Source organism: Phaenicophaeus curvirostris, chromosome 2 (genome assembly GCF_032191515.1).
Source record: "Phaenicophaeus curvirostris isolate KB17595 chromosome 2, BPBGC_Pcur_1.0, whole genome shotgun sequence".
Lineage (NCBI taxonomy): Eukaryota > Metazoa > Chordata > Aves > Cuculiformes > Cuculidae > Phaenicophaeus > Phaenicophaeus curvirostris.
The window spans coordinates 60,116,025-60,135,001 of NC_091393.1; the positions used below are offsets into that span (position 1 = coordinate 60,116,025).

At 34.0% G+C, this 18,977-nt stretch overlaps 1 protein-coding gene across 2 annotated transcripts in view; it reads left to right on the forward strand.

Annotated features, from left to right (window-relative positions):
• PACRG (parkin coregulated) overlaps positions 1-18,977 on the forward strand; it is a 228,320-nt gene that overhangs the window by 98,883 nt on the left and 110,460 nt on the right. For both annotated transcript variants that reach the window (XM_069852208.1, XM_069852209.1), the window contains exon 4: positions 14,378-14,549. In XM_069852208.1, the coding sequence (XP_069708309.1) occupies positions 14,378-14,549 (172 nt within the window). The remainder of the gene's footprint in view (positions 1-14,377; positions 14,550-18,977) is intronic.

Here is an 18,977-nt window from a genome sequence, read left to right on the forward strand (position 1 = left end):
TATGTCCACATGAATTTTACCTACCTTTACTTCCTTTCTTCCCGTTATATGGTTTTATTTCTTATGACCTGGGAACTAATTGCATTTTTTCTAAGCTTGTAATCTTAACTTTATATTTGATATTGGTTTTAGTGCATTTAATTTTTCTGTCCAACCTATATTATAAAAACCTATTTGTTTCAAATTGAGTTTGCCATACACTGAAAGACACAGTCCATCTTTCACTGACAAACTGAATAGCAATGACAAAGAACTAGGCAATGATCCTGTTAAATACACTCTGATTTACAGTAACTGCATGATAGTATATTTTATATAATGCAATTCTTGAGGTTTGAGAGATAATAATTTATAGTTCTAGCAATTGTTTTGCTGTTAGTTATTTTACTTAAGTTCAGTTTACTTTCCACAAATTTGTCTTTGGTTTACGCATTTTACTTTCAAAGCAAATTAAAATATCAACCAGAAATACCATTGCCATAGTCTAAGGTCATTATTTATCTGAGCCTCTGTGGTACTTTTGCCTTTCCCATAATTTTAAGAAGAGATTCATGTAGTCTGAAAAAAAGGTCTTGAGTCAGTATTCTGGTTGGTTCAAATTTAAAGCGTTGTTGTGGCAGATTTGTAGCATACTAAATTACCTTAGTATATGTGATCCTCATTTTTTATGGGCAGAAGTCTAATGTTGAGCTAACAATGCAAGATTAACTTTTTTCTTAATGGCTCCTGCTTTTGAATGGAGTGGATTAAGAGCAGGTTTTAAGTTTGCTATGCAAATTCAAGTTATTGTTATTATTAATGTATATTCAAAATATTATTGTCTTATCTTCAATTCATTGCCTATCCATGTTCATGTGTTACAATTTTATATTGGCAACCGCTGCCACAATATCTACAGTATCTTCTGACTTTAAGTACCTATATTTTAAAAATAATATTTTACTGATTTCCATAAAGACTATAGATGGAACTACAAAGTAAATCCTCAAAATGTATGAAGGACTCTAGACATTTTGGAAAAGCTTTGGAACTGTTTTTTCTGTTGTTTCACTTATTAAAAAGCAATATTAAAGAAAAGAAATCATACTAGTACAGTATAAACAAATTATCAAGTTTCATAGTGGCAATTCTGATGTGTACATCAGTTACACTGAAAAAAGTATATAAAGTAGCATACCTTACAATATTTTATGCTTTCTAAATACATACATGACATATGTTACCTTATAATAATAAGCATAAGCTTGAACTTCCATTTTCCTTCTTAAATTTATCTAGATTCTCATCAATATAGACTCTGTTCACAAGAAATTAAAAACCTTTAAAGCTATACATTTTCAGCAATACAGGACATTAATGTAAATTTTCAAGATAAATTTAGCATTGGAAGAAAAGAAATATAATTAAAGACCTAACTGACTAATAATCTTGAGTGATACATACAGGTCTTACGAGGAGCGGCTGAGAGAGCTGGGGTTGTTTAGCCTGGAGAAGAGGAGGCTGAGGGGAGACCTCATTGCTCTCTACAACTACCTGAAAGGAGGTTGTGGAGAGGAGGGTGCTGGCCTCTTCTCCCAAGTGACAGGGGACAGGACAAGAAGCAATGGCCTCAAGCTCCACCAGGGGAGGTTTAGGCTGGACATTAGGAAAAAATTTTTCATGGAAAGGGTCATTGGGCACTGGCAGAGGCTGCCCAGGGAGGTGGTTGATTCACCTTCCCTGGAGGTGTTTAAGGCACGGGTGGACGAGGTGCTAAGGGGAATGGTTTAGTGTTTGATAGGAATGGTTGGACTCGATGATCCGGTGGGTCTCTTCCAATGTGGTTGTTCTATGATTCTATGATTCTATGATCTGCACCATTTTTTTCATATATATTTTCATATATTTAATAGGCTATTAAAAATTTAGGTAAGCAGACTTCTATTGATTTATTTCATACAAATATATTTCTGTTCACGCCACCTCTGTTTGCATGTCATGCCAACATCCACGTATATCCTAGAAAACTAACAGGGACATCGTATGGCCTTGAACACTGACACAGCACCATATAGCTGTAATTCATGCAAACATCTATTGGTCATTCTGTAAATTCTCGGTTCAGAAAATTGTGTGTTAATTTTGAGGTTTGACTTCTTTGGAATACCACTGATTTTCATAAGATGAGAGTTTTAACTTTTTCCCTGATCTGTTTGTTCCAAATTCTGACCTTGAAGTTTACAACAATATTCTGGCTATATTGTTTCATGGTTCACTTTTGTAACAGAGATGGCAACACCTCCACAGTTTGTTATCATTCAGCAGATGGTGCAGTATTCCCTCCCATTTCTGAGGAACTTTTGATGTCTGGAATTGGTTAATTCAGAATTTGATTTACCTGTCTGCAGTTTATCTTTGAGGATTTTCAGTGTTGCTAGCACATTGTCTTAGGTATTTCATTCCACCAGATCATGTCTGAAAAGTGTGAAGTAATTTCAAATCCATCTTCCATGAGTCTGGAGGACACAGGACAAAGGATTTTTGGTGGCTGACCTTTTCTTCTCAGCCCTCTGCTCCAAAACCGCTCTTGGTCCATGCTCCTTCTCAAAAACACAAGCAGTGAGAATACTTTGGTTTTCCTCTGTATTATTGCTGAAGTTAGTGAAGATTGATGCATTGGGACCCTGCTTTCTCCAACTTATTTCAGGAAGATTTGATTGGAGAATTTCTTTTTTGGTAAGATGCAGGAGTTCCTGTTCTAGATAAACAGTGTTCATGGTAACTATCCCAATATATTTCAGTATCATTCTGGATTCTGGATGGTTATCTGGAAATGTTCAGACTTTGCTCCTTCCTGGGGAGGAATGTAATTTTTATAGATGGGAAATTGAACCAAATGTACCTATTGGGTAGGTGGAACAGATTCCCAAATGGATGTACCATTAAATCACTTTAAAAGTCAGGGGATGTTAAAGAGCTCTTAGTTACTAGATAATCAGTCTTTGTCAACATAAGCCACAGACATACAGCTTCTGAAAGTTCCTTAAACATCATCAAGGATTTAACCGAAGTTTCCCCTTTTAAGAGATCCTGTTAATCAGTGCAGAGCTTAATCTAGTTACCGTGGCTCTGAAGAAGCCACAGGGTAGGTTAGACACCTGCTTGACTTCTCCTTGCTGGAAATGGGGTTTTTTTAGTGTCTATAATCTATTCTAGAAGAGTGAAGAATTCTGATGTTAAAGAGACATACACATCTTAAGATACTTCAGTTACTGAAGAAACCTTATCCACTTTTATGAAAAATAAATGGATTTATACATTCCATCATTTATATCCTAAGCGCTTCTAGGAAGTGGAGGGATGTCCAGTGGATTGTACATCTTACTTATATTTGTGACTTGATTTTTAAAATGGAATAGTTTGTCTGGCAAAAGATTAACTAGACATCAGTGTTTTGATTTTTAAACTGATGTTGTGTTGATTTCCTTTTAGCAATAAGTTCAGCAAATGTGCTGACAGTAATGACTTGCTTTGCCATATTTTATGTGACACAATTCACTGTGACAAATTATACCCTTATCTGAACCCATGCTATTAGACTTTACTATATGCATTTAATATACTGTAGATATCAGCTTGTGTGGCCATTATATTAATCATGGAAGGGGTATAACCAAAAGTAGCAAAGTTAAATTCATCCAAAATTAGGTGAAATTGCCCACCAACCTTCTATGAGGAGTACTCTTTGTCACAGCTCAGATAATTCTGTTCAGTTAGCCAAAACTTTTCTTTAGCTCCAGTCACAAACTCCTAAGTAGGCCAACGTGGCACATTGCAATGCCAGCATGGCACTAAGAGAACCAGGATGAATCACTGGTGCATGTCCTGACCTTCTCTGGCAATTGCCTTCCCCTGGATTGCTGCCCGCAGAGAGGAGAAAATGTAAGGTTTGGCTCATGGGAGCTGGTTGAGTCACCATCCCTGGAGGTATTTAAAAGATAGGTAGAAGAAGTGCTTAGGGATATGTTGTAGTAATGTACAGGTACGTTTGGTCTCGATGATCTCACAGATCTTTTCCAAGCAAGCGATTCTATGAGTCTATGATTCCACTGACAAAGCGAGCAGAGAGCAAATCTCATAAGAGGAGATCCAGATCTAGAAAGAACTATTGTCACTGTTGCCACTTTCCTCCCATATAAGCCTTATTTTTTATGTGCACTTAATTAACTTCTTCCCTGAAGCTCTTGGAGAATATTGTGTTACTAGAGCCTGTAAGAATCTTTATCATATTTCCTTGGCTGGCACTATATGTATCTCTTTAAGTCTTCTCGATGATCCCGTGGATCTCTTCCAACCTGGTTATTCTATGATTCTATGATTCTATGATTCTTACAAATTAGTATTCCACAATTCCATAATCTCTTATGGCTTCCAGAAGATTCAAGATGGTAGCAGTTAGAAAAGAGATTAAAAAATTTAAATTTTATAAAATTTTCTTTTTTTTTTGTGGCTTTAAAAACTTATATTCAAGAAAATATCCATATTAGAAAGTTAGCTTCCTTAATAATACTGCCTATGTTGTTGAACTTCATACCTGGCCAGACTTCTTCCAAATCAGACCAGACTGTTAACTACAAGTCTTTGAAATAAGAACCACCTTTCCAATATGTTTCATGGTTATCAGCGTGATTTGGCCTCAATATTAATCAATGCAATTTTCAGAAGTTGCAGCATTGTAAGTTGCAAAACTTATTTATAGTTTTTACTTTTCTATCTTGCATTTTATCTGTACCACACTGGTAAATAATTTTGTTTTGTCAGCCAATTTCAAATCTTTGCAATATGCCATAATTTTTATCATTCTGAGTAATACTTTTAATTCAAAATTGGTTTTGCCTGTGAAAATTTACTAAGCAGCAGCACAAGTCGCTTTGCTGCTTCTACTGTAACTAGCTTTTAATTCATGAAAGGACTTCATTTTGCCTCCTGTGGCTACTAACTTAATAATGTCCGGGAAAGGACTCTATGGAAAGCTTTTTGAAATCCTAATTCAATATCATCACAGCCAGATATCCTTTATCTATTGTTTTGGTAACTCTTAAAACTGTGCCTTATATTGCTTTCAACAAGCTGAATCTGCACATCATGGTCTACAGAACAATGCTTTGTCTAGCAAGCCTGTTTCATAAGAGAGAGAGAGACATATGAAAACTTTATTTAGTGTTGTAAGCTGGCTTCTCCGTTCTTGCTAAACTTATAAGCTAACAGTTAAGCCACTGGGCTCTTGAGCATGTAGGATTCTGATTATACTTCTGAGAAATATAGATTACTTTTTAAAAGTAATTAGGTTGTTGTCATTAAGAGAATTTTGCAAATGCTGTGCCAAGTCAATAAGATTAACTGTATAATAAGAAATGAATTGATAGAGTATGGACTATGTCTTCCTTCCTGTTTTGTAGTTTTCCTTGCTAATAACATTGTAATCCACAAATAAACAGTTTCAAGTTTCAACAGTTTCATAAAATCTTTCAAGAGTAATAAAATGTGTGGGAAGAATTTTTTCTAGTGTTGGTGGTACAGGAATAAAACATTAAAACTTGCAAATTAAAACTGGAGTATGATAGGTATGTTATTATTTTCCTGTGACAATGCTCAGAAATTCCATGGCAAAGCATATTTTTGAATTCGGGACCAAAAGTATAACATGTCTGCTCCTTTAGGGAACCATCAGTGACCACTTTACTTTGCTCACAATAAAGGAATAATGGAAAAGGCTTAAAAAAAAAACTTAATCACATTTATATGCAAAGCCGTATTTGCTGCACATATGCTTTTGTTGCAAAATGTAACTATTCCCTGCTTGGATCTACTTTGAAATTGAATGAAGTCTCCAAAGTAAAATATTAATGTAGACGCACTTTAAATCATTTGAAGAAATATCTCTTGTTTTTTGCAGGGGAGGGTGAACACAGTACCCCTGCTTTACTCTATTATTATCACTCTGCCCTTTTTCCTGTCTCGAGATAAATGTCAAGACTTGGAAGGTGATATGAACAGTCTCTCAAAATGCTGTTTATGTATAAAAATCACTATTCTAATTTTCCTTTGAGACATTTGTATTAATAATTTTTAGTACATTTGTAAAAAATATAGTGTGTAAAAATGCAAATGATAATGTTTAATGACATGTTTTATAAGCATCTACAATTTCTAAAGCTATAAAACTGCCAGGTTTTCACTATGTGTATGTCTGAAACTTATGACAAAATTAGATGGATGGACAACTCCAGTTGTGCGTTACATTGTAGGAAGTGTTCTGGTATTTTATGCAATGATTTAATTATTTAAACAGGACACATCTTAAGACAGCTGTTTTTAACTTTTCCCCCAGACACTTCTTTCTCTGTGTCTTTGTCCAAATGTACATGCTCACCTCTAATTTTTCTGTGTTGTGTTCTTTTTTATTAAAACCGAAGAATTTCAAGTTACTTTGACAGCTTTACATGAATAATTTGTGAAGAGAAAGGAAATGAATGCCAAAAAAAAAAAAAAGAAAACAATTACTTGTTCATTAGCTTTCCAAACTGGATAGAATCAGTTGACACTCTCTCCTGATTTACCATCACAACTACTTTTGAAAAATAACATGAGTGTTAGGTTTCATCTTATTAAAATAGCAGCAAACATTCTTTGAGCAGAAGTTGAATATTTTTTCTGATAAGTCAATATTAAATTAGTTCTATACTGACATACTGCATTTTATGTGTTTTATTGGGATGGGCAAGCTGTTCCACTCTTCTTCCGATAAGGCTTAAAATGAAGATCAGTGTGTCTTCCTCAAAAGGCAGTGAGAGTGTCTTGCAACCACCTCTTTATTGTCGCAAGATCACAGAATCATTTAGGTTGGAAAAGATCTTTAAGATCATCAAGTCCAACTGTAACCTGACGTTGCCTAGTTCTGCCTTCAAACTTGGCCTTGGAGAAGGGGGCATTAATCTCTACCTAGCCTCCTTCCCTTGCCTGTTACTGGGCCAGTATGATCCTCTTTGCTTCCCTTTTCAGAGAGGAGATGTCTACTGGTGTCTAATTTAGTGTCTGCAAAACTGAAAGTTTCTCCTTCACAATGATAACCCTTTGTGCGTTTTGTAGTGAAAGAACAGTTCGTCCTCTGCTTTTTGCTGGAAACTATACGCAACTACTGGGGATTTCTCAGATGTTGCATGTGAGGGTGTTAATCTTAAACAGGTCTGAGTAGTCATTAATTCCCCTTCACCTCACAAAGTAGGTGTGTATGATACATATAATGTTGAATGGCTACTATAAATGCAGATTATCTTTGCACATCATGTAATGCTCATATTAGGCAACTGCAAAATGTAGAGAAATAATGCCTTTCTATCTTAATCTGAAGTTTCACATTTATTGTGTTTGTGGAACTCCTACAACCTATTAATAAATCCTGTAAGTAAAAAAAATGGTCAATTGGGTGTGTCTAAAAAGGTGTCAGCAAGTCTTTGAGCAGCAAGACAAAGGTAATTAGATAAGCACATATTCTGAAGTAGTGGAGATACTTCTGTATGCTACCGAGGTTATCATGAAGTCCATTATTTACTTCATGCAAGTAGTTCTTGACTATGTTCCACATTTGTCAGAGTCATGTTTACAGAGCACTTTTCTCAGGGTGCATTCATCTTCTGTTTAAAATGCTTCCCATCAATTCAAAGAAAGCTATTCTTGAAGTGTACTATATATCTATTTGCTGTATTAGGTGCAAACATTTTTGCACGTATTTTACATGCTTCCCTAGAAATTAGTTGACACAGATAATCTAATGTAATCAGAGTCCAAATAAATACGAACAAATTTAAACCCACTTAATTTGCTTCGCATTTTTCAGTTTGGGGTATTCCTGTCCTTGTTATTTCCAATGAAGAGTTTAGGGGAATAAAATCTATGTATTTTATATTAGGGCAAATTATGATTTTAACAGGTGAATTCTCATGACCGCCACGTGTAGTAACATTAATGCTTTCCTTTCTACTCCAGAAATGGCTCATACATTTTAAATAATATTTGCCCTTTTCACATCTGCATCATGGTGATAGCTTATTATGATTAATTAGTCTGCTCAACTCTTTTTCCTGTCTTACTGGATCATACTGATGAACTCCTATACTGTAGCAGAAATCCTTGCTATAAGTCTGTCACTTTAACATTGCCTGTCGTACTATCAGGCCTTTGTCTCATAATCCAGGGGGTTTTTTGTCATCTTTTTTTTTTCCTGTATGATACACTGACCCTCCACTATATTGGCAAGACCTGACTGATCTGTATTATCAGCCAAGTGTGATAATACAGCTAAGTGTATATTAAATCTAAATCCAGGCAATACAATTTTAAAGGTTTATGAAAATGCATGAAGGGTGAAATCTCCTCCCCCCAGTTTGTCATCTGGATTACATAGCTCACAGACTGTTAGATTCACACATGTAGCTGAGAATCCATTTCTTAAATAAAAATTAGTTCTTAGGTTGAATTTATAGGAAGAAATTTCATGTTGGTTTTATGCCCTTTTTCTAGCTGGGGATTGATTTACACAAATCCATATCTCCATTCTCCTTACTTCCATTTCTCACCAAAATGTTTATCATCTAGTTGTTTAGGGAATAATATGACCTTGTTCTTGACTGTCAATTTTCCTCACCTCATTAACACTAATAAGACTAGATTGTCACCTTCAGGTTTGGCTGCTGAGAGGAAAATGTTTGGTTATCCTATGCAGGACCATCACCATTAGTTGTAGCAATTGTTCTCCAAATAATATCTGTGGAATATGTCTGCTGTAATGACATAAATCTGAGTATTTGATAATGTTGCAGAGGGCCTAGTCATATTCAGTTCTAACCATTGTTGCTTATAGTAGATTATGAATAGAATTTTTTCCATATTGCATGCTTCTCACTCATATGGATCAAGCATGAGCCAAAAGTAAATGGCTGCATTTTAAGATGAGTGTTTCCCCATAGTTTGAAAAGAATCCACCTGGATTATGCAGCAGTGTCAGCTGAGAGAAAGCAGTGAAAAATGAAGGAGAGTGGTAAACGAAGCTGTTAATCTGCAGGAACAGGGAGTTGTGTTACCTCATTTTGGAGCTATATGTAGGAGGAATCTCACTGTGGAGACTGGAATAATAGCTAGAAAATAATTCTTGATTATATGCTGCTAAAATGAGAAAGACAATAGAGTTTAGAACTACATTTACGTTGAGGTGCATGTCTTTGTTGGGAACCTTTTCATATCATAACCATCTTCAGTGTTTTCACACTTAAATATTACCATGTTCCAACTTCATGACAACGAGATCTAGGGAATACTATGGAAAATTTTGTTATATCTTCCTATAAAAATTATAATAAAACAGTATCTCTCCCTAGCTTTTCACAACTATTTCTTATGGATGTTGACATCACTCTTGTTGCTAACATGGAGGTAATACGGGATGTGGTAAATATAAAATTATCATCTTTGTAACATTTCTGTTGGTTTTGCATGAAGTGATTTCAGATCTGAATTCAGACACCAGTACAGTAACACTCAAAAAACCCTTTCTTATTAATGCTTCTTTTAATTAACCACAGCAGGCAAATATTTTCTTTTGTCATTTAATATCTTTTATTTAATATCTGCAGAACATATTAAAAAGGCTCTAAATTCAGTTTCTTTGAGTTAAAAGATTTCTGTTGGGTTGTTCATCTATTTTCTTCCTTGCCATTCCCTGTTTCACTTTGAGTTTGGTACTCTTCCCTTTGTTTTAAGATAAATATTTTATCAATTCATTACAGAATGCAAAATATAGGTACAACTTTCCTTTTTTTTTTTTTTTGATAGGGCAAGAGTAATAGATTAGAATAAAATGTAGCATGACCCCATGCAGTATGTACTGAACGGTGAAACATAGCAAACTAAAAGGAGAATAATTTCCTGCTGTAAAACTTGTAGGGACTAAATGTGACAGCAGAATTGGGCTTTGAACCATAAGTATAATAAGCAAAGTTACCATATTAAAAACTCCATCTAATCAAGTCGAAAAAATATGAGTGAGCATTACTTGCTCCATAGTGAAGATTAAAACTAACATCCCATTATGAATGAAGAGACAAACATATCGGGAGCAAGAAACCAAAATGTGAAATGCACAGGCTTCATCAAGTATGGGTAGAGGATATTGGAAGAAAAAAAGAAATCTTGAAAGAAGGTTGAAAGAAATGTTGGAAGAAAATTCACAAAGGAAGTTCAAAACTGAGACTATTCAAGAATGTTTCTGCTTTTCTCTTTCTATTAACCTAGAAACAGAGATTAAATATCTGGCAGAGAATGAAAAAGACATCTTAAAAGGAACTACTATTTCAGCAAAGAATCCTTGCAAAAATCTTTACAATCCTTACAAAAACTCCTGTTTGTCCTTATCAAACCAACAATTTGAATTTCTTTTAATATACCTAATTGTAATGCCTTAGACAAAGATGTTAAATGAATATTTAAACAGTTAGATATAATGTTTTCACTAGATCACATCCAATTTTTGGATAATCATATCAAAGCATAGAGTGTTATGAAATCAGTTGTGTGAAATGGTGTGGAAAATTAAGTTGTTTATGTATCTTAAACACTACCTTCTAAAACTCAAGTTTGCCTTATGGATTAATAGGTTACTTTAAATATGATTATTTAAGAAAGGTCAATAACAGCCTTATTGTCAACCTTCTATACCCTAAGTTTGCTCAAGTAGCTTGCTTTCTTCTTCTAGTGGGCAGATTAGCCCCAAAGCTTACTTTTACTATTTACAACCCTTTATCTGCTTTTTCATTATCTCAGCAGACTTGTCTCTTACTTTGAGCTGCTTCATAGGAAGAGATTTTCTGCTGGGCAAATTAACTGCAATACTGCCATTAGTTTCCTCCTATCTTGTGCATTGGTTATATGTATTGATAAAACAACAGTTATAAACTTGACATCATTTCTTTTTCACCTAGGGACTTGCAGTATACATCAGTAGCATGGAAGTTTCATGAAACAGACAACTTTACAGATTATAATACAGTTGTTTTGTTGCGTGATCATATTTTCTAGTAATATATCAATTTGTATTGTTTGATCTATTTAGTGAAAATTAGGTCTAGATTCTCAAGACTTATAAACCACTAGTACAGAAGTTCACAATAAGTATTGTAAGATCTCTTCTCAAAATCCATAATTACAGCATTACTGTCAGATGTGGACAGGTTTTGCCAAGAATTTGAGCCTTAATCAGCATTTTTTGTGGGTGGATGTGAAAAACAAAAGAATTTTGTAGGCATAAACAGAAAAATAACATTTTTCTCTGAACAGCTGTATAATAGCCACTTTTAAATGCTAAATAGTAAACACAGAAGGAACTGGTTTTACACTATGGAATGCAAGGCAAAATATTTCTGGCTTCCATATTGTGGGAGTTATTATAGAGCAGCAAAATGCTAAGTAAAAATTATCTGTATTCTTGGACAGCTGACACTTTGAGAAATGAGATAGAAATCAGAGTCCTTTTCAGAGCTATTCCAGTTGCTAGCCACTTATGGCTTTGGAACTAATTGAGAAGTACATACAAACACTTTATGATCTACAGCCTGTTGTACCTATATATTGTAGAGATTTTTTTTCATAATAAAGTTTTCATGTCACATGTAAAACTTAGATTTATTTTTAAACTCAGAAATCATATTCACCTTAAAGTTAGTATATCATTCCTATGTATAAATGTAAGACGGATTTGGTAGATAAAGGTAATAGCTTTTATTGAAATACATTTTCAAGCTTTTGAACACATAAGCTTTCTTTATATCTGAAACAGAAAAAGTATATTTCAAGGGCAAAGAACAGGCTAAGAAAATTGCTCAAAGTATCAGAAATATCACATCATTGAGAAGAAAGATGACTGGTACATACAGTTAGAGAATAAGTTAGTGAAGAGTGGGGAAAAAAGAAATGAGATATTCTACTATGCCTTTTGAGAAAAATAGTTACAAGTCCTGATTCAGTAATTTAACATGTGTATGTATCCATCAAGAACATTTTTCCATGGAAACAGTTTGCATTTTGAAAGAGTTGTCAAAAACCCATGTAAGGAAAAAAAACCCAAAAACCTAATCCAATAAAAGCAATTTTCCTTGTGAAATTACCATCCTTTGTTTAAAAAAACCCACCCATATTACTAATTGTATCTCTCTTTTACACACTTAAAGCTTTTCCCAGACACAAGTAGCTGCTGCAGGGTTTGGCTTTAAGTTTCTGAAACTAGAATATTCAAAACAAAAAATGCAAATAATATTGTAAACTATGCGTTAAAATTTTAAATGAAAAATAGTGAAGGATATCTTAATGTCCTATTGACAGAGAACAGGAAAAAAATAGGTTCTTCATGGTCCTCCTTCTTTTTTTGTCAATGATTTTTTGACTGCCTGGCCATTTCTTACCTGACATAGGTTTCTCGCTGTAATGAACAATAAGGCTGCTGACTTAGGCTTGTCACCAGATGTTTGTAGTTGCCATATTGCTTACTTCTGTTCTCAGTGACTTTGAGAGTAGGCTTCTTTTACCATCTTACAAGTATTGTCTGCAACATGCTAGATGTCCTCAAGTAATACAAACCTCGTCAGTTTAGGAATTTAAATGTTTCTGTTTCTTCTTTTGTAAAGACCTTCATACATGGTTGCTCGATATAGCTATTTTTGAACTTTCTTCTGAATTGACTCTGAAATATTAACCCTAAAGGCATCTGATAAAGCTAATTTTCATGGTGAAACAAAGAGTTAATGTGCAAAAATTACAGAGAAGCCGTCATATGTGGTGTTGTGAAAACAGGAAATGTGGGACTCATTTATTCCTTCTTCTACATGTTTCATTAAAAGGCCTTGATTTCAGTCATGTAGGTGAATAGGCATTATGCAATTGTTCTGTTTAGTCACCGTTAAGAGATTAAAAATCAGTGCCTGTGAGACTAAGTATGTAATTGGCTCTATGTCTGCCAATAGTGAGATGCTCACAGCAAATGTAAAAGACTTACTTTGAAGTATTTATTCCAATTAATTTTCATTTATCATGGATGGATCAGTTTCAACATGAAAAACTGAAGCAGTCAAGTCAGTAGCTAACATGCACAAGACCAGGACTCGAATCTGTTCAGAGCCAAGCAGGGAGGAAAATAAATCATGGTTGCAAACAGAATGTCTGCTACTTGCTGACTGTGGGATTTATCAGAGAAATGTAAAACTCAAGTTCAGTTCTTGGCTGCTTTATTTCAGACATTTCTTCCACATTTCAAGTGAGAATGTGATTACTGGCCCCAAACCAAGGCTGAATATTTGTTTGCTTAACCTGACAAATTATTTTTTAGGATATTTGGAGCTTCAGCTTGATCTATATGACAAAGCTTGTTAGGTGTGAAGAAGGAAGCATCTACCCAAATCCAAAATATAATCTCATGGGGAAAATAGAGTAGCAGCTAAGCCATGTTTCAAAGATGTATAGTGGATGCCTAAAGAGATGGATTGATCTTCTAGTGATTTTGAGGATCATATTCTGTTCAGAGAGAGTGCTTTGCTGCTGAGTCACTTCTTAGCTGTATTCAGCTAAAAGCAAGCAACTTCTGGTTCTCTCTGTCTATCCTGAGTGTGTGTAACATTGGAGTGCTGATGGATAGAAGGAAAAGGAAGGAAAACTAGGATAGAGTGCAAAATTCAAAAAGTCTTCTACTTATGAACGTTAGCAAACTTTGTGGTTTAGGATTGGACAGAGGTTCCTATTAGAAATAGGCGCCTGATTCCTCTACATTTTTTTCACAGTAGAGACCCATGCAATTTCTTTAGAATTCTGCTGCTGAAATTAATAGGAAGTAAAATTAGATCAGTATCCTAGATATTCTATACAAAAAATGGATTATTTTTTTATTCTGGATATTTGTTGGCTAAGGATTTTTTCTCTTATTTGTTCTTTCAAGTGCCCAAATGAAGAGGTAAAGATCAGATTTTTGGACATAAACAGAATATTATTCTTGAAATGACTGGTATGATTCTTTGTGAGTAACTTACAAAGTAAGATGTTTAAGCAAGAATATCAGAATCTTGTACTGACTCATCAAAATGTAAAATTTATGGAATCATATTCATTTTCATTCCTTTCTTTAGTTCTAATATTTCTGGATTTCAATATATTTGAGATGTAATGATATTCTGCAGAGATGCAAAATTAATTATTATTTACATAACCTACCTGTGTTGATGGTGTGAATAATCCCTTGGCCTGATCACATACTATTAGTACTGAAAAATTGCATTTATTTGTTTATTTATTTTGGCTTTTTCAGGTACAAGTTGAAGATCTGGACTACCTTTACATTCTGCCTTTGTTTTTTGATGGGCTTTGTGAAAGGACATTTCCGTATGAGTTTTTTGCTCGTCAAGGAATCCATGACATGCTGGAACACGGTGGAAACAAGGTTGTTCCTGTCATTCCATTTCTCATTACCCCAATAAAAAGTAGGTGAATATGTGGGGAAAAAATCAATAAAATTGCATATATGTAATGCAGATTTTTGACAAGTTGCTAATTAAGCAATAGAATAAGGCAGGCTGTACGTGGGGATTATTGCAAATGTGTGTAAACTGTAAAGTATAAGGCCAGAAGACTTATGCCTCCAATCACCTGGTATGCGCAGTAATCCAGAACAATAGACTGTCTAGTTAATGTTTTTCTTATCATATTGTAGTTCTTGCTCTTTGGAAATGTGAAGTGACATTTTGTTACTGGCAAGCTATCAAGAAACATACATCTAAAATGACATGAGAAATCAACAGATGAAACTTATGAATTATGCTTCTTTTTCTCCTTTTGTTTATTCAACAGTTCTCTTACATTTATTCATTCAAATTTATCTTTTCTATCATCATTCTCATTACTTTGTGTATATGTGTATCTATATAAACTAGGAATTCTGCCTGAATAATTGATGTTGTATATAAAATTCTGACATTAAAAAACATGAATTTTGAAGTTTTTCTATATTCAAAGATAGTTTTTCATAGAAAAATCACGTGTAAGGTAAGGAATGATTTCAATACAAGTGTAATATCACTGAAACTTCTTTTATTGAAACACCTAGTCTTTCAGGTACATTGTTTTGCCCCTTTCTTTTTTCTTCAGATCAGGACCTTGAGGAGATAGTATTCTGAATTGTCATCCTTCTTCAGTTAGGCGTTATGGTTCTTAAGTCTGCTTGCTGCACATATGCTCTTATTTATTACATTTGGCTTCTATTTTATCATTAATCAGTAATGGTATCATTGCTGTTCTTCGTACTGTTTTCCTGAGATGATTCAGCATCCATGCTAATACAGATCAAAACAGTCATTGTATTTGTGATACAAAATGAATAGTCAACCACGGTTTTTGAAAAGAGGAAAGGGAACATATTTTTGAACCTGAGAATACTGAAACAATAGTGTTAGAATAGGGTCAGAATGTTAGGGGTTTTTCTTTCTATTTTTTCACTTTTAAAAAAGATTCCATTATCTCTATCTTACTGTAGGTTTTGGAAATGTCAAAAGGAATATGTAATATACAGAATAGTTATTCTGTGACGCTTGTGAAAGGTTATGAAAACAATGTCACAGTTTTTTCTTTCTAAAGGGGAAACTTGTAAAGAGAGGAATCATCATTTCTTTAAGTCTGGATTTCCAACATCACCCAAATATATTTATAGAAGTATCTTTTTTATTTTAAGCTGAAACCATTTCTTCAGAAAAGCCTGCAAGTTTATGACAGCAGGTACTCAGTTAGGATTTTAAAAGTATTGCTGAGATCAGAATCTAGCTTAGAAATAATTACCTAGAAGCTTTCAGTGTTGCACAGCTTTTAGCATTAGAAAGAGACTGCTAGGTAAGGATATTTATATAGGTTTGATAATAGTCTTTTAAACCAAATCATAATTTATGATACTAGAACACATTCGAGAATCTGCTAGCTAAATTTAGTTGTGCTTTATTTTACTGTGCAGTGTTGGGGGTTTTATTTTCTTAAAAAAAGCTTCTCTCTTGGATTTAATGTGTGAAGAGCCTGAGTATTATCAATGACAAAGGCTTCTTTCTATTTTAAGCCATATTAATACTAAAAAGGGACACCACCATCTCAAGGAATCTGAAGGTGTGCATTTCTAAGAGTTTTGAAATTTCCTATGACTGTGTAATACAGTAGTGTAGTCAGAGCTATGCATTTCTGTGGCTCGGCCACCTCCACGATTAACTCAGCTGTTTTACACATATTACTGTCTCTGAAGTGTCCCATTGGGCGATTTATATCTGATTAACCAGTCTTCATCTAGACCGCTACTATATTTCTACTGTGAAAGAATGAATCAATTGATTGTTAGGGAAGGTAACATATATGATGGAGTGGAAAGGGTTAAAAGAAGGACAGAAAGAGAACTGTACATTTAGAATGCTTTTAAAAGCAGTTTTCTCTCCTGCATGTTCATCAAAGGAAACTATTAGTAAAGGGCTGCTCTCCAGAACCACTTTAAAATAAATATTAGAATTCTGTATTATATTTTAATGATTTAATGTTAAATCTATCCCCCACCAACCATTGCTTTAAGTTCACACCTTTTAACACTATGTCATTAAAGAGGAAAATTATATAATGAATCTCTGGGTTACTGTAAGCCCAAATACTTTCAACAATTTTTCTTCTGGTTATGCAAACAGGCAATGGCTAGCAAAAGGCAGATAACTGCAATTAACAGGACCAGTTTCTTTCCTAAAATATCTGAAATACGATTAAAGTAATATGGAAGAATGCTGTTTAGTTTAAAAGCAATTGTTCAAAGTGTATTTCAATATCTCAAAATAAAATACATATTGTACCTTGCAGTGGCAAACCACAGTGGAATACCTTATAAATACTGTTATTAAATGGCATAAACCCCAGGAAAAACAAATTGCATGTATGTGTCAGATTTGTAAGGAAAACAACTAAAAATTAAAAAAAAAAAAGCAAGACCAAAAAATGTTAATACTTCAAGATTGTAGGACTTTTTAACACCTTTTCACAGGTGTAGGCAAACCCACTGTCTGAATTATTTGAACTAGAGCAAAGATTTATAAATTTAGATATATGACCAATAGCAAAGTACTTTGTAGAGGTATTTTGAAAGTTGTGATGCACAACACACAGCAAAATATCTTCTATGTCAGAAAGATAAGTGTTGTTATTTTCAAATTGCAGACAAGTAAGGAGGAGTAGGTTAATTTTGCCCCATATCACAAACATCATTATGCTAATTTAAATGCCTTTTGAAACTAATTTTGGGGGAAATTCATTAGACTTCTGCAACTCTGAGATTCCTGATCCAAGTTCCCCAGATTCAACATAAGAACACATGCAGACATAAAGATTGAAGGGGCAGGAATTTTCTGCAGCTTTGCATGATATTTCTATGAGTAACATCAGAGATATCCAACACATACTGTGGAAGCACCTCAGCTCCTTTCAAAAGCAGCAAGCATGCTACTATTTACATTTTCGTTGTTGGCAGCGAGTTTCCAACCCCTTCACCCAAACAGTGACCAGTCATTCCAGCTCCCACATTCCATTTCAGTGTAACTGACTTTTACTAATGCAATAGTTTGTGGAGCAACTCAGTGAATCTCACATCTAGATGTATTAAAATAAAATAACAAACCACCAAACCTAGTATAAAACCAAAATACTTTCAGAGGGACATTACTTTTAAACTCACATCATTTTAATGATCTAGTTTGTAGCTGCACTGTCACAAATGAAGGAATGATATGCAATACCACATAAGATGGAGTAAGTAAATAGAGATGAACAATGGGAATGTGTTTATACAGCTTTGCTAATGAAGAAAGTGATGTGAAATTAAACACTTAAGCATCTTGGATCACCATCAATCTTTTCTCTTTCGTGCTGTGAACGCAAAAGGACATGTAGGTAATCTGAACATAAGCCTAGAAGCCAACAAAGCTTACATCTTTGAACTTAAACATAGATTGAAGTATTGTTTCTACACAATTGCAATCAGAAGACCAACAGTTTTGATGGAGTCCTAAAAGAATAACCTCTATCCTACAGGACATTGAAGTTTTCCTTTTTGAAGCTTTTTCCATGCTGTTAAAAGTTCCCTCTGTTTCACAGTAGATCAAAGATACCTTAAAGTTTGTTCAAAATGTTTTATTAAGGGTAACAGATTTTTTGTTAGATACAGAAAAATGCAGAGAGCATTCCTCCCTCAGTGTCACCTACAGAGTCCTTTTTAATGTTTAATACATTTCTATATTAAACCGATTTATCCTTTTTTATTCTCCACATCCTATTTGCATCTTAAAATATGTACTGTTGTCTTGAACAACAGTGTAGTTAATTTACATTTAATGTCAAATCAGTGTCACTGTTGTTTTTACTGTATTTAAATCTAAACTTGTTGTTAGCAGTTTTTCTAAGTACATTCATATTTATTTTTCTCTTCATATATATTTACTGCATTTAAAAGTATTTAATAGTCATTAAATACTTACTTATTTCACAGAATGCTGAGGAATTTTTTATGGAATAAATATGGTGTTCTGGGCTGTAATATTTTTCTTTCTGTAAATAACGTAAGTTGATTTCTGTCATCTGCAGAAACTAAGTTGAATGTTTAATGGAATTGCTATCTTCCTCCTGACTGTATGTTGCTCGTGAGAACCAGTTCTGCTTGTTAAGATCACAGACTGAAAACTAACTATAACGAAACATTTTTGTTGGCTAAAAATACTTCTAAAAAAAAGCAAAAGTCTTTGATTTTTTTAAAAAAAATAATTGATTCTAAGATATCAGAACATTTCTTCCCTCTAGGCTCCATAAACCAGTACAAGTGATTGCAATTAGAATTCTTTCCCAAATTTATT